Source organism: Penicillium odoratum (genome assembly GCF_028828045.1).
Source record: "Penicillium odoratum strain IBT 22623 chromosome Unknown utg000003l_segment0_segment0, whole genome shotgun sequence".
NCBI lineage: Eukaryota > Fungi > Ascomycota > Eurotiomycetes > Eurotiales > Aspergillaceae > Penicillium > Penicillium odoratum.
The window spans coordinates 2,578,246-2,592,571 of NW_026643145.1; the positions used below are offsets into that span (position 1 = coordinate 2,578,246).

The 14,326-nt window shown below is 48.1% G+C and overlaps 6 protein-coding genes across 6 annotated transcripts; 3 read left to right on the top strand and 3 right to left on the bottom strand.

The window, feature by feature from the left end:
* Positions 1-62: 62 nt before the first annotated feature.
* Positions 63-1,559, top strand: N7520_004210 (uncharacterized protein; the record flags this gene model as incomplete). Its single annotated transcript, XM_057138145.1, has 2 exons — positions 63-1,436; positions 1,497-1,559. 2 exons carry the CDS (start codon positions 63-65, stop codon positions 1,557-1,559), a joined length of 1,437 nt encoding a protein of 478 aa, XP_056998610.1.
* An 883-nt stretch (positions 1,560-2,442) lies between these two features.
* Positions 2,443-4,810, bottom strand: N7520_004211 (uncharacterized protein; the record flags this gene model as incomplete). The annotated part of the gene is made up of 3 exons (XM_057138146.1): positions 2,443-2,513; positions 3,413-4,365; positions 4,416-4,810. 3 exons carry the CDS (start codon positions 4,808-4,810, stop codon positions 2,443-2,445), a joined length of 1,419 nt encoding a protein of 472 aa, XP_056998611.1.
* A 1,158-nt stretch (positions 4,811-5,968) lies between these two features.
* aspf34 (cell wall protein PhiA) lies at positions 5,969-6,570 on the top strand (the record flags this gene model as incomplete). Its single annotated transcript, XM_057138147.1, has 2 exons — positions 5,969-6,260; positions 6,317-6,570. 2 exons carry the CDS (start codon positions 5,969-5,971, stop codon positions 6,568-6,570), a joined length of 546 nt encoding a protein of 181 aa, XP_056998612.1.
* A 165-nt stretch (positions 6,571-6,735) lies between these two features.
* Positions 6,736-7,679, bottom strand: N7520_004213 (acetate uptake transporter family protein; the record flags this gene model as incomplete). The annotated part of the gene is made up of 3 exons (XM_057138148.1): positions 6,736-7,047; positions 7,105-7,258; positions 7,312-7,679. Coding segments are annotated over 3 exons (834 nt in total), but the record flags the coding sequence as incomplete, so codon positions are not given.
* A 1,413-nt stretch (positions 7,680-9,092) lies between these two features.
* Positions 9,093-11,542, bottom strand: N7520_004214 (anoctamin family protein; the record flags this gene model as incomplete). The annotated part of the gene is made up of 5 exons (XM_057138149.1): positions 9,093-10,340; positions 10,391-10,822; positions 10,874-11,168; positions 11,255-11,408; positions 11,461-11,542. 5 exons carry the CDS (start codon positions 11,540-11,542, stop codon positions 9,093-9,095), a joined length of 2,211 nt encoding a protein of 736 aa, XP_056998614.1.
* A 410-nt stretch (positions 11,543-11,952) lies between these two features.
* Positions 11,953-13,918, top strand: N7520_004215 (uncharacterized protein; the record flags this gene model as incomplete). The annotated part of the gene is made up of 5 exons (XM_057138150.1): positions 11,953-12,192; positions 12,240-12,268; positions 12,324-12,649; positions 12,700-13,544; positions 13,592-13,918. The coding sequence occupies 5 exons, from the start codon at positions 11,953-11,955 to the stop codon at positions 13,916-13,918; spliced, it is 1,767 nt and encodes a 588-aa protein (XP_056998615.1).
* Positions 13,919-14,326: the final 408 nt, after the last annotated feature.

The window sequence follows — 14,326 nt, forward strand, 5'->3', positions numbered from 1 at the left end:
TCACCACTGATCTTACTTCTCTATCCCATTTTTCTCTCTCACACAACATCCCATCGGTCACCATGGGCTTCGAAGACGACTCCACCGGTCATGGATCTGGAAAGTCTCTGGAGAATGAGAGTGAGAAGGCATACGTCTCTCCACCACCATTCGAGGGTGCCATGCTGGGGGAGATGACCGATGCAGAGCGGGATATCTACGATCATGGTATTAAGAAGTTCAGTCGCTTGGGTTGGAAGCGTCTCACCGTGGTGCTCATCGTCGAGGCCATCGCGCTGGGTAGTCTGTCAATTCCCTCCACCTTCGCCAAGCTGGGTATGGTCGCGGGTGTGATTTGCTGCGTGGGAGTCGGCCTGATTGCCATCTATACCAGTTATATCGTCGGGCAGGTCAAATTGCTCTTCCCCGAGGTTGCCAACTATGCTGACGCTGGTCGCCTAATGGGTGGTCGGTTCGGCGCCGGGTGGGGCCGCTTTGGCTATGAGATCATCAACTTCATGCTGGCTCTCCAGTTGATTTTCCTCACGGGCTCCCACTGCCTCACGGGTACCATCGCCTGGCAGAACATCACACAATCCTCAATCTGCTCCGTGATTTTTGCCGTGGTGTCTGCGATCATCTTGCTGTTGTTGGCCATTCCGCCTAGTTTCACCGAAATGGCCATCCTCGGTTACGTTGACTTCGCCTCCATCATTATTGCGATCGGCATTACTATCATTGGCACTGGAGTCGAGGCTACCAACTCGGGTGGCTTGTCGGCTGTGAACTGGTCTGCCTGGCCCAAGGAGGACCTCAAGTTTGCCGAGGCATTTATTGCTATTTCGAACATCGTCTTTGCATACAGCTTCGCTATGTGCCAGTTCTCCTTCATGGATGAGATGCACACCCCGCGCGATTTCAAAAAATCTATCTGGGCCCTGGGAATTACCGAGATCATCGTGTACACCCTGACCGGTGCTCTGGTCTACGCCTTCGTTGGCCAGGATGTCTCTTCTCCTGCCTTGACCTCTGCTGGACATCTGCTTGGGCGTGTGGCTTATGGAGTGGCCCTGCCTGTAATCTTCATTAGTGGATCTATCAACACCGTCGTCTGCGGTCGTTTGATCCATGGTCGCATTTTTGCCAACTCCCCCATCCGGTTTATCAACACTAAGATGGGCTGGATTACTTGGTTGATTACCATTACCGCCGCCACAGTCATCGCTTTCATCATTGCCGAGGTTATTCCATTCTTTGATGATCTGCTATCTATCTCCTCCGCACTTTTCATCTCCGGCTTCACCTTCTACCTTCCTGCGATGATGTGGTTCATGCTCATCAAGAAGGGCAGCTGGCGCGACCGTGACAACCTGTTGCTGGCAATCATCAACGGTGGAATTTTCCTCATTGGTATTTTGATCTTGGGTGCTGGAACGTACTCGAGTATCTATGATATTGTAAGTTTTTCCGTCTCTGGACCAATCATTTCGCTTCGATATTAATTAATCCGTGTTCAGATCAAAAACTACGATGACGGTACCGTTCGCGGTGTCTTCACCTGCGGATCCCCATCTACATAAGTGGCGACGGGTCGCCCATCTATCAGTGATGATTGGTGACTTGCTTTGTGTTGATCACAGTATACAGTGATTTCCTCTCGGGTAGAGAATCTCTTACGGTGCAGGACACGGTAGAGAGATTGCATTGCATTGTGACGATAGATGTCCAGTTCTGGTCGAACCACCAGCTGGCTGTATATATAGCATTGAGATTCATTACATGTAATTGTTTTACGACTAAGCCTTCTGGCTTCGTGCAGGATTTGGCTGTAGCAGCGAACCGCGACCATAATCGTGACCCGCGATAAGAATCATGACTTCGAATCTCCGCTTTTCCAAGACGTCCGTCTCCTGCTCCTCTGTCAGGATTATCTATGGGAGTGCAGCGACGTCATTGAATGGGACCGGATGATCAGAAAGGCGCCGGAATCTCCCGGCTTTTTTCCCGTGTTAAAGAGATTTATCGCTCGCATCCCAATGCACGGCTTACGGCCGACTTGTCCCACTCCATGGCCTGTTCAGTGTGACACATCACTTGAAGGTCAGAGATTCTGTTACTCTAGGTGCCGGAGGCGCCTTGCCAGATCGTCCCCGACAGGCTACCGTTGATACTTGGAAGGACAACTTGGAGAAAGCAATAGACACATGGTCATTTTGCCTCGTTTCACGGAGCTCCTCTTTGGCGCTGGAGGCTTCGAAGCCACTTCATTGAATAGCTTATGTAGCCATTTATCCTGACATAACGGACATGCACGTCTTGGTTGATACTCCATCACTTCTTGGGAACATGTTCTCGGAAGCCGATCTAGTTGGAGCAACGGCGAGAGTACAAGCTTGAAGTGAAAGGCAAGAGGCTAGAAAGGCGCGATTTATCACTGTTTACTGCTGATCCAGGAAACTCTCTTTACTGGAAAACAATACCGTGCGTCCCAGGAAAACCTCTCTCTTCAACCTTGATCACTTTATCATGCCGCACTCATCCTGTGGGCGTATGGTTTTATGGAAGGAATGAGAACTCTTTGTCAAAATCAAGATATTCCATATACCGCTGAGGAATACCTTGTTTAAATGCTGATGTTCATTCGAAATGACGAGGATATTAGTGTTGCGTCACAGCAGACTCGTGAATTACTTGGAGCGGTCAAATAATGTCTCATAGGCTGTCGCTGGGAGCTACTCCAGGAGGCACATATATCATTCACTCATTTATATGTAGGACTTCCCTCGCAATAATCCTCTTAGACTACAATAAGCCCCGATAGCTTACCACCATAATCAACGGTAATGTTGGGAAAGGAAGCATTCGCTGGGGGCTAGCAGATAAGACCCTTGTCTGAAATCGATCCGTGTAGAACATCCCACGTAACGGGTGGGGCTGATATTAGCCTGGGAGATCTAAGATAAGTATGGATACAGCGATAATTGCGGGGCAGGAATTGATGGTAATTGCTCCACGTACCCCCCTAACTACTCTTATACACCCTGTCTACCCCGATCAAGAACATACTTATATCGAACATACCCATGACTTCGAGTTAAATAACTAAATCATGTTCCCTATAGCCTGTCCAGGTAGCCTCAAGTGTACCTATTCCTGTATCTACTCCGGTACCTACTACAGTACCAACCCTCTCAGCTACGGTGTACTGTATGAGTAGAGTATCGAACACATACATAGATCTTAAAATGAGTAGCGAAACCGAGCACTTGTATTATAGGTAGGCACTGAATTCGGGGCCACGCGTATGTTTCTGTATTTGGGTTAGGGTGTACAAGAGGAATTCAGTGGGTACGTGGAGAACTTGCCGAATCTGAAGCTTATATTACGTGCATCTAAATGCTTTCACCCGCCTCTTCTTTCAATTCCCTCATACTTCCAACCACAGGTGCAAGTGTGTCTTGAACGCGCTTATAGATCAAAACTAATACAAAAACCATAGAACCTGATAGCAGACCCCAATAGCTTCCGAACATGGCCTGGTAGCTAACCTTGCGGGCATCCATACTGAACACAATGGCAGCTGCCATCGCACCGAAGACTTTGTAGAAAGCCGAGTAGATAGATAACACTAGTGGATCGTTCGAGAGTGCGCCCATAATCCACCAGGCAAATGTCTGCCACGCTCCGTCAACGGCCCCATAGAAGGTATAGAGGAAAATATAGCCCACTGCTTTTGAATCGTACACATCTAGGAGATGTGCTGGAGGATGTCCTCGGTGAGAATCACGAGCAGGAAATACACCTCCAATAAAGACTGCGTTGATCAACACAAACATGAGGCCCCATCCAATAAAGGCACGTCGACGTCGACCACCTAGTCTTGTAAAGTCGAGCAAAAGTCCGAGAATCACCGCCATGACAAATTGGCCAAAGTCGAACCAGACACTGCCAAATGCACGAGTTCGGAGGTTAAAGAAATACGAATTGTAATCATTCGACTGATACGGAATGTACCATAAGCCAGCAAAGCTGTAGGGGAAATATAAAACAATCCATGGCTCTCTTTTGATAGCCAAAATGACGTTTTTCAGCTCCTGGACAAATGTGGTCTGGCTAGGAATCACAACCCGAGAACCATCATTCCGAATGACCTTGGAAGGGTCAGACACGAAGCATGCGACCACACTGCCCATCAGCATTAGGACAAACAGGGCAATGTAAGTGCTGTCGTTCACACTTCCGGCTGTGGTGATACCCCAATTTTCGACTGTGGGTATAATGGCCCCCACTACAGTCCCAAAGAATGACACGCCGTAGAATATTCCCACGTATTTGCCCTTATCTTTCTCCAAGGGAAGTGACATGATAAGTGAGCCCTCGGCGGTCCTAAAAAAGGGTAAGAATAGGAAGTTGAGATTGAATCTAGATCAACTCACCAGAGGAAGGCAGCTGCTATTCCGCACATGGCACCCCCAAAGTAAACAAAGGCCTGGTTCTTCTTGTTGTTGTAGCTCCAGTATGATGCTGAGAGAAGGGAATATCCAATGCCACCCGTTGCGAGAGTGATTCTGGGCCCTAGAAAGTTGCACACCGAGCCCGATACCAACGCAAACACACAAAACAAACTATATAAGATTGTGTTGGCATTGTTGCTGGTTGTAGGGTCAACTTGACCTCCTCCACCCAGAGCAGAGAGAACATTAAACATCCCCACAACTAAAAGGTGAACAATCGCGATGATCACGCACTGAATGATGGGACTTCGATAGGCAGGAAGGGTGAAGCATCCAAAGATTCGATAACCTTCGGGAACTTTGTGATACACTTCCATGTCAGTATACATGGTAGATTAACAACTTGAAATATATTCAACGCTGATATGAAACGTTCCATGAGGAGCATTATATCTCTGACCCCTCTATCATAATCAAGGCTTTCCCAAGTAGGCGGGGGACAGTACCAGTGGAGCTTATCAGGCGTTACGTGGGATAATCTACGCGGGATGATCCACCCAAGATCTTTCACTCTGACTCTGTCACTGGCAATATTCTTAAATAAATTTCAAGGTGTCATGGTAGGCATGTGCATGAGCTTTCTAATAGCCCGCGAGCATTGAGATATTGTTTATTAGGCCTTATTATCCAGGCATCATTGGATACGCTTATTGATTGGCTCGATGTTCATCGTCCAAATGGGAGTAGCTCGGGTTTCCTGATCTTCTCTTTCCTCCGTAAATTCGCTGAGTGCTCCATAGTGCTCTCAGCAGATATTGGTTGTTGCATCGAACTTAATAGGTATGGGCTTTGAACGATGTCCCTGTCAAAGCTGATTAAGAATAATAAACCACATGCCAGTAGAACGGTCAAGTCCAAAAGAACTTGGCAAAATGTCCGTCGGAGTCTATGAAGACCCATTGCTCCACATACTTGCACGCGCAATACTCTCCTTTAGTGGGCTCGGAGAAACATGTGGAGTGATTCTTGGCATTCAAGGTCTTGGACTCGCCGAAGTTGCACCGATGAAATCGCCACTGGGAGCTTCAATGGAAAGAGAGTGAGACTGGGTATCGAGGAATTACGGAGTGGGAAATTAGTATGCGTAGTTATGGATACTATAAAAACTAGTAATAGATGTAGACTGATCTTCTTGGGTATCCTGTATCTCAAACTTGAGACTATGTAAATCGGTGGAGAGATGGAGACAATCAACGTTGCTTCTAAGAATAGCTATAGCGGAGTCTATTACTTGCGGATAATTCATGAAAGGCTTCCTTCGTAGTCTACTAGGTGAGACAATGGCAGCGCAAACTGATGATTGTGTCTAAGATTTCCACAATCTAAGGTTGTCTACCCTGTGTAAGTTAATGACGATCTCACCAACCCGAAAAAGTATTAAAGAGGCCCCTATGACCTTGAAATCTGAAAAGATCAACACATCAAAGCAAATCAACTCTCTCTCTCTCCTTCTCATTTACCGCGAGTCTTTCATCATGCAGATCAAGAACGTCGTGTTCGCTGCTTCTCTTGCTGCCACTGCCACTGCTCTCCCCAGCACCCAGTCTGGCACTTTCGGTGTTGTCGCCATTCACTCTGGCTCTCTTGTGCAGTATTCCGCCTTCAATGCCGCTAAGAGCAGTATCTTTGCTGGTCTTCCGTCTCAGAATGCCAGCTGTGCCAATGCCGGCGAAAAAGATGCTACCTTCTACTTGAACGACGGAGCTCTGTATCTCTATGATCAGTCCGCTACTCCCCAGGAGATCTACGTGGATCGCTCTGGAATGGGTAAGCTCTGATCATCATGCTTGGATTAAGTTTTCTAATTATTGATCAAACAATAGGCCAGGGTAAGATCGGATATACCACTGGCGCTCAGCCTGCACCCAAAAACTCTGAGCGCAGAGGCTGGGCAACCAAGAATGGTCACCTCCAATTTGCTGGTAATGACCTCATCGCTTGCCCTAATAGTATTGATGGTGCTTGGTCTATCTGGGTTTCGGCTGGCGTCGCCAATCCCGCCGGCAACTCCGACTGTGTTGGCATCGCGGCTCGCGTGGAGTCGACTTCCTCCAAGGGCTGCGTCTACACCCAGTAGGTGTGTATGGATTGTGTTTCTTCGAGTGTGTTGCATTGGTTTCGGATACGTATGAATTATTGATGCGCTAGTACATATAAAGGGACATTCAGGTAGATTATTGAACCCGCTTTTAGCAAAATTGGAATCAAATTGAGGTTTTATCGTCAATAGTTCAGCTCACACAGCTTTGACTTTGGTTCGATGAACTCGAGCTGCAGTCGACCACGGAAAATGACCCAGGGGTATCGTGAAAAAGGAATTGCTATTATCTAGCACTCCAGCAAAGGCATTCCACCACGCCGTAACTGCAGCTAGCAAACCAAATATTCCCCCGACTTTTTGGACGGATGCGAGAACCTGGCCATCAGAGTGGCATTTCAAGTGAGCAATGCCGAGAAGGAGATAATTCATGTCCAGAAAAAAGAACAACAGGAACATAGCGAGATGACTTTTTAGTGTGCAGCATAGAAGCATCAGCGTAAAAACAAACCATGCCTAATTGTGAGTTAGTTCCAATATTTACATGAATTGGTTTGAGAAGGGGCAACATACCATCATAAACACCCCCATCAGTGTTTCCGCGTCACAAGTATCACTTGTTCCTGAGTTTCTACCTTCAATCATTGACATGATACCAAAGGTGATCCAGTAGGCACCGTAAGAGGAAAATGATGTGGCTCCAAATGTATTTCCGATCGCCATCTCCCTATATTCATCAACATGGCATACTGGGAAAGCAATAGATGACTGTCTACTTACCAAATTCCGGCAATTAGCTGAACAATACCGCCATACACAAGTGGCAGTGCCATGGTTATGCCCGTCGATGGCACATTTGTTACGTAAACATTTGTAGAGTTTGAGACGAACGATGTGAGTGCAAATGCACATAAACCCAGGGGAGCTGGATTGACAGACTTCCGAACGTCATTGAATGTTTTTGCTCGCTCCTGCCTCGATGGCAAGTTGAGGTCTGGTTGGTTGTACTGTGGGAGAAGGGACTGTCCATGGTCGGATTGGGGGACTACCAATATTGGGCTTTGGTATCCATCACCCCGAGAACCATTCACTTCGGTGTTGAAGGTCGGCTTCTCAACGTCCCTGACGAGGATGGTCTGATGCTCCATGCGTTATATTTAGGATCAGGCAATCTCGAGAAAGGCTTTGGTGTGTAGACTAGGAGAAGAATGAGAAAGTTTTAAGAAGTCTTCATATGTTGGTCCTTAGAAGCAAAAGACTTAGCATCCGCTCCTCATATACTAATATACTCATGCCTAACTCGGGGAGGCCCGTGAAGGCCTCATGAACAGGCTAGGTCAATACGGGAATTTATTAGCTAAAAAGGCGTCCTAGAAACGCACGATGATGAATCCAAATGGCATATGACACATTCACGGAGAATTCCGGTCGCAAGCCCGACGAAACTACTAACAGCAGGGAAGTGAGCTGATGCTTTCTGCCATGCCAGAATCCCAATGCCGATTAGTGGCAGTGTAGGATGGCTTGGGGCCGTGGGATTGCCTAGGTGAGTTTTATATTCCAGTTTAGACGCTTTTCATCTAGTATTAAAAGATGCATACACATGTTGGGGAAAAAAGGCTTTTCTGTTAGGCCAAGGGGAAGTAGTCAGTGCACAGCAAAGTGAGCCAAATTCGGGATTCATCAAATTTCTAAACGTAATATTTCCTAAACCTCCCGGACTGGCATAGTTGGTTTAGCTTTCTACTAGCCGAAACCCTTAAGACGTTGTAATTCAATACCCAGCAAAGGTATCCATCCATCAATACATGGCTCTGTCACCCATCCTTCCTCTCGATCCATGGATTAAAAGTGAAAGTGGATGACTTGAAGCTGTTTAGGCAAGGCCAGGCTTGGAGCCATGGAATTGTTACCTCGGACTCCAGGGTTCCAACTTGTTTTCCCCGCGGGGAAATGCGGGCACCGGCGTTCTCCGTACAAGGTCCACCCACATATGCCCACCCCAGAGATATCCCCAGGTTATGCAGCGGGAAAATCGACCAATGAAAAGAGTCCATATCCTCGAAAGGATGGCGTTGGTGACAAATCGTAGTCGTTTCAGCTACCTTCTTTTCAGGTAAATCCGAATTTGCTCAATCTAATTGTTTCTGACGGGCAATGGATAGGAAGTTGCCATGAAATAGAGATGTGATGATGGGCCTCGTCATAATGGATTATTTGAACACTCAATGGAGTTTATCAACATCCGTAGTGGTGACCACTTTGCATTCAGTCGGATAGGCTCGTCATGTACAAAGTGAAGACATCCCAGCCGAAGCCAACTAATAATAACTTCGTGAGTTCTACAGGCCAAGATTGATAATTACAACACCCAGCCACCTTGTAATAACAACGCATATCTCTCTATACTTAAGGATAGTCGAAAAGAGCCACTCTACTGGAAAAGGTCCCAATAGAAGTTCACTAATGTTGGCCACCACCATCATCTGAAGAGCGCCGCCAGGCGAATCATGACACCATGTATGGGGTTCCCTCTGGACCAAAGATGCCTTTGGGGCTGCTTATTGCTGCTTCTTGGTGTTTACCGTGGTCTGGGCTTGAATGATTCCTGTCCCGACCTGGACAGACTCCATCCAGCCTCGCTGCCGCATCCAGAAGCGCTCAGCAGGGTCTGTTTCCTGCAAAGATGCTTGTCGAGCCTCCTCCTCAAGGGCAGCGCGTGACAGTCCCGGCACATCAGAAGTAACGGTTGCAGGTACTTCGTCATCATTCTGTGCGCGCAGGGTCGTTTCAAGATATCGCTTGCGCATGAGATATCGCTCGGCACGTTCCTTGCGAGCATTTGGTGGCTCAAGCTTGGTCATGGAGGCTTGAACGACAAATTGAATAGCCAGGTAGAGATGTTCCGAGAAAAAGATAGAAAGAAGCAGTGCCCATCCTTTGATATCTGTGGGCTCCCCGTTGGGACCTTGCTGCGCATTCCCACTGAACATGTAGACTAGAGCAGCACTCGTGATGCTGCCAGTCCAAGAGAGAAACCCGAGGGTGTCGAGCCAAGGTCCAATAGTATCGGACCGGAGCGGTGTCGGTCGGCGGAACTCATTACAGATCTTGAAAAAGTCCGATCGGAGTTCCACCCAGTTGTTAGCAAAGAATGATACGGGGACCAGAGGCCACACGGGGGAGAAGAGTGCCAAGTAACCGAACTGAATGCACATTTCACGCAGGTCGTCGGTGACGTCGTATTCCGGCAGCTCAACCTCGTTGCGAACCCGGGTGAGAAACTGCGCTTCTTCCGTGGGGTCGTCAAAAACCACTGGGACCGGCCTCTCGGGTGATTCCTTCTCTCCGTTGCGCTCTGCCTTGCCATTGCGCTTCTTGTTAAAGGCCTTGTACTTTCGGAAGGCATGCTGCTTGATATAGGGGACAATAGTCTCCATGGCAAAGCCAACAATCTGGGCGGTCACGGTGAAATAGATCACTTGATTTCGAAGGCGGGCCGGGTCAATTTGGAAATGCGATCTCTTGGCGTTCAAATGCTCTTTCGACACAAAGGGCCGGACGGTCAAGCGAAAGACATCCAGGTAAGGGACAATGCGGCTGGCAAAGGGCACATACACGAAGGCCGTCAAGATCACCGGCAGGTACGATGTCATAAAATTAAGAACGAAGACCTTTCGTGTTAGTGCAACATCATATGCATCATTAGTCTCATGGTTTTCGTAGTCATTGAGCTTCGTGGCAATAGACACTAGAACAGCACTCATGGTCGGCACCAGCGCGGAGACGAGAATCGTTGGAATGAAAACCTGGCCAGGTCAAAGGTGGAACATAAAGAAGGGCATCGCCAGGAACATACCAGGTAGGTCTTCAAAGGGCCGTTATACAGCTCCGAGATGAAAATCTCGATCGCGAAGCAAGTCGCAATGATGGCTCCCAAGGCGGTTGCGGCAAGCAATGCAAAGGGAATCTGGAGCAACTGCCTTTGCATACGTTTGGTCGCTGGGAATACCCCTCGTACTTCGCCGGTGCTCTCATCGCGCACCTCTTTCTCTGGCTTGAACTGACGCCGCTTGGTCTGGACAGCTGAGACCCCTTTCGTCTGCCAACGACAGCACAAATCAACCTCCTGGCGCTTCCAATACTCGACAAAGATGATGCACCACAGGGAATTGACGACGGCGTAGATGATCGAGAACCCGCCCAAGAGAAACCAGCACCCGAAACCGAATACCGCGGGGAAGATGAGGAAGCGAAAATAGGACTGGAGGAAGGAGAAGTAAAAGCCGACCTGGTCCTGATGTCAGCGCACAATCCCATTAGGACATAGTATTTCCCTTACGCTTTCTCCAAATTTATCGCGGATCTGGTCCAAGTCCTCTTCAGAGAGGAAGGTCTTCTTGCTCCACTCGCGCATCCATCGACTATTTGTTTCCACGTCGTGCAGCGGGAAGACGGCCATGACGTTCTTCCATTCCCCATGTTGCGGGGTGATACCGGCACCTCCTTCCTGGGTGGGGAGCGTTATCATGTGGTTGATCACCCGCAGTCGCTCGGCCTCCGTCTCAGTGTGGGCATCGATCGTATCGGCGGGTTCAGGCTCGGCATGGCGAATTCCGTAAAGCCAGTCACGGACGCTGAAATCGTATTAGTCCAAATGCTCCCGCGACCTTTTGTATGAATGAAACAAGCAAGAAAGCGTTGAGAGGAAGCAAGCACTCACCGCGATCGGTACACCGCCCGCTTCAGCTGTTTTTTGGAAGCTCGCACAAAGACGAGCAACGAGGATTCATCACCTTGTCGGACCTCAGTTTGCAGACCGACCTCAGCAAGGGTCTTTAGCAGCTTCTGGAGCTGCTCAATCGCCTCTGATTGGTCTGAGGTAAAAGGATCAGAAGGGCTTCATTTCTGCCAAGCTTGCTCACTCACCGACATCTCCAAAGCTGTATTGAATGACAAAGTCCACTTTAAGGTTATAAACCTGTGCATTTTCCTCACTTGCTGTCGCCATAATGAACCATGAACCTTAGGTAAAGGGTTCAAGGGAAGGCAGTGGGAAGGGAAAGTGGGAAGGTGGAGGAAAGTTGGAAGATGCGAACGACGTCACCGCGGAAAGCTTGACCTGATCGGGATGACGGACCAGATGATTATCGATTATCCGATCTATACAAATGACCAAATATGGAGATCATCCATAAATGATCTACGTGTATTATCCACTGATACCTCCATATTATGATGACTTTTTTTGGTTTCAAACACGGCACATGCGGAGTTGAAAGCTGCAGCTGATGCCGGGCGCTTAAGCGTGACCTGCGCGGTCATTCGCGTGGCTTGAAGTCCTATTTATTCCTGAGCAGAGACATTGAATTGTTGATCATCATTTTCATTTTCATTTTCATTTGCATTCTCATTTCTGTCATGGCCGAATTCTTCCGTGACTCTTTGAATCCTGAACAGTACTACGATGGTCTGACGGGCGCTCAAGGATCTCTTCGGGATAAGTTCAAAGACATCGATGATAACACCAACTTCCGAACTTATATGCATTTGTTGGAGAAATCAGAGACACAAAACTTTGTCCTGGACTTTGGAAATGAAGATGCATACTGTGCGACTGATCTAGTCTCTGTGGACTTTAAAGCATTGTTGAGTCAACCGGTATGTGAAGAGATACGACCACAGGACGAAGCTAATTATCTCGGGAGCGATCTAAATGTTTTGGCACACGATGGATGTAAGAGAGAGGAGATGATGACGGAACCTGATGAGATACTGACCAGTGTGGATAGTCACCTATGGGCTCCAGAGGAACAAACCGAGACCATCAAGGTAATCATGTCTTTGTACGGTCTCTCGGAACGATTACAAGGCTTGATGTCCGCGCCGGTCTGTTCACCAGTCCAAACAGCCACAGCACCAAATAAGCGACGGTCGCGGACGCGCGATGTTGACTTAGATCATGAATTCAATGATTTGGAGAATGCACTTGCGTTGAAGAACTTGAATCTACGCGAGCATGAGGGCCTCCACGATACCTCATCCTTCAAGCACTTGACCTTTTCGCAAGTTACCAACCAGATCTGGCATTTTTCCTCCGTCGACCACGGTCCGCGATGTAGGTCTACATTCCAAGGAATATAAGGACATGGTCTGACGTCGCTCTAGATACCTGCATTGGCTATAATACGTTGTTTGTGACCCCTGGTGTGCCCAAAGAAACAAATGAAAATGGAAAAGACTTGCCCGATGGCAAACGACTCTGGAACTGGCTGGTCCTTTGTGACGACGGCACAATCATCTCCATGCAGGAAAATCCATTCCCTCGGCAGAAGGGAGCGTTGCAGGCGGAGCAGATCAAATTGCTGGACATAGTGCGACGAAACGTCCGCTTCATCGTCTCAGGGGTTTCGAAGCAACGCTTGAGCATGTCAGAAAGTGATTCACTCGTGACTATCCGAGTTCGGCATTTCAATGATGTTGGGCTGGATCAAGCAGACATCAAACAGGAAGACGGTCCGAGTTTGCTCTACTATTATATATTTGATGATTGGGTCTCCAGTTACGGTCTGATTGCCAAACGAGAGCACCAATACGGCGTCGCCCTGGAACGATTGAGAAGCCAAATGCTAGAACGCCCGGTTGTGGAGCTGGTTGATGAGCTGCACTGGCTGGGTCGACGGCTGGCGGTTCTAAAGCGGCTGTACCAGAGCTACGAACTGATAATGCGACGAATCCTGCAGCACCAGCGCCTGCTTCGTGATGAGGCCCGGTCGGCCCATCCACCGCCATTAGCGTTTGGCGCCACAGTTGGAGACATCGAGTTCGCCGACATGCGACAGGGAAGTGTGGTCAGCATCGGCAGCTCTCCAGAAGCCAAGGACAAGCCGGTAGGAGTGATCCTGAGCTCGGCTGCGGTGGCAAGATTCGAAAGACTCGTCGACCGTATTAATCTTTACTGCTTGAGCGAGATCGAATCCTGTCTACTGGAGAAGGAATCCTTGACATTCTTAGTGAGTTTCCTACTCCGTCGGACAGAGATCATGCTAATCAGCTTAAGAACTTTAACTTGATAGCTTTGAAAGACTCACAAGCTGTGGAGAAACTCACGCGGATCACCATTCTATTGGCCAAAGCAACCATGTTGTTCTTGCCTGTCAGTCTCATGACGGCCTACTTCTCCACTGAGCTGCAGGGGGTTAAGGGAGGTTATTCAAAAGTGGATTACTGGGCCAGCTTTGCGGTCATCTTCTTCTTGACCCTGATTCTCCTAACGATCTTTGGATTTGCCAGTGATACCGTAGAGGGGAAAACAATCTACAGGTCCCTTGTGAAAAGCTTCTTCCGTTCATCACGACAGAGGATCTCAATACCGCGACGAAAGTGACAAGATACCCACTACGTCAATTATATTGCACTAGAGGCTTTCCGAGTGTTAGATCACACCTCTTGCTATATCTCTTACTCAGTCCCCTACTTAGTCTCCTACTCGGCTACTTATCCAGAATTCTACCTTCTTTCGTACCTATTAATCAAATGGCTAAATGTCTCCCCAAATTCATGATTAGCGGAATAGAAAAGAAAGAGATATAAGAAAGAAGAGAAGAAAAGAGAAGAGCAGGAAATTGAAGTGGAAGGAGAAAGGGAAAAGAGGAAAAGTCTGGTGGAGGTTTCGATTTTATGTCCAAAAAGTCTGCGGTGTACCCAAGTAATAGGAGTATAGGAGTATAGGAGTATAGGAGTATATAAATCGAGACTTTAGAATCTTGACCCTCTATCCACTCCCCTTTCATTT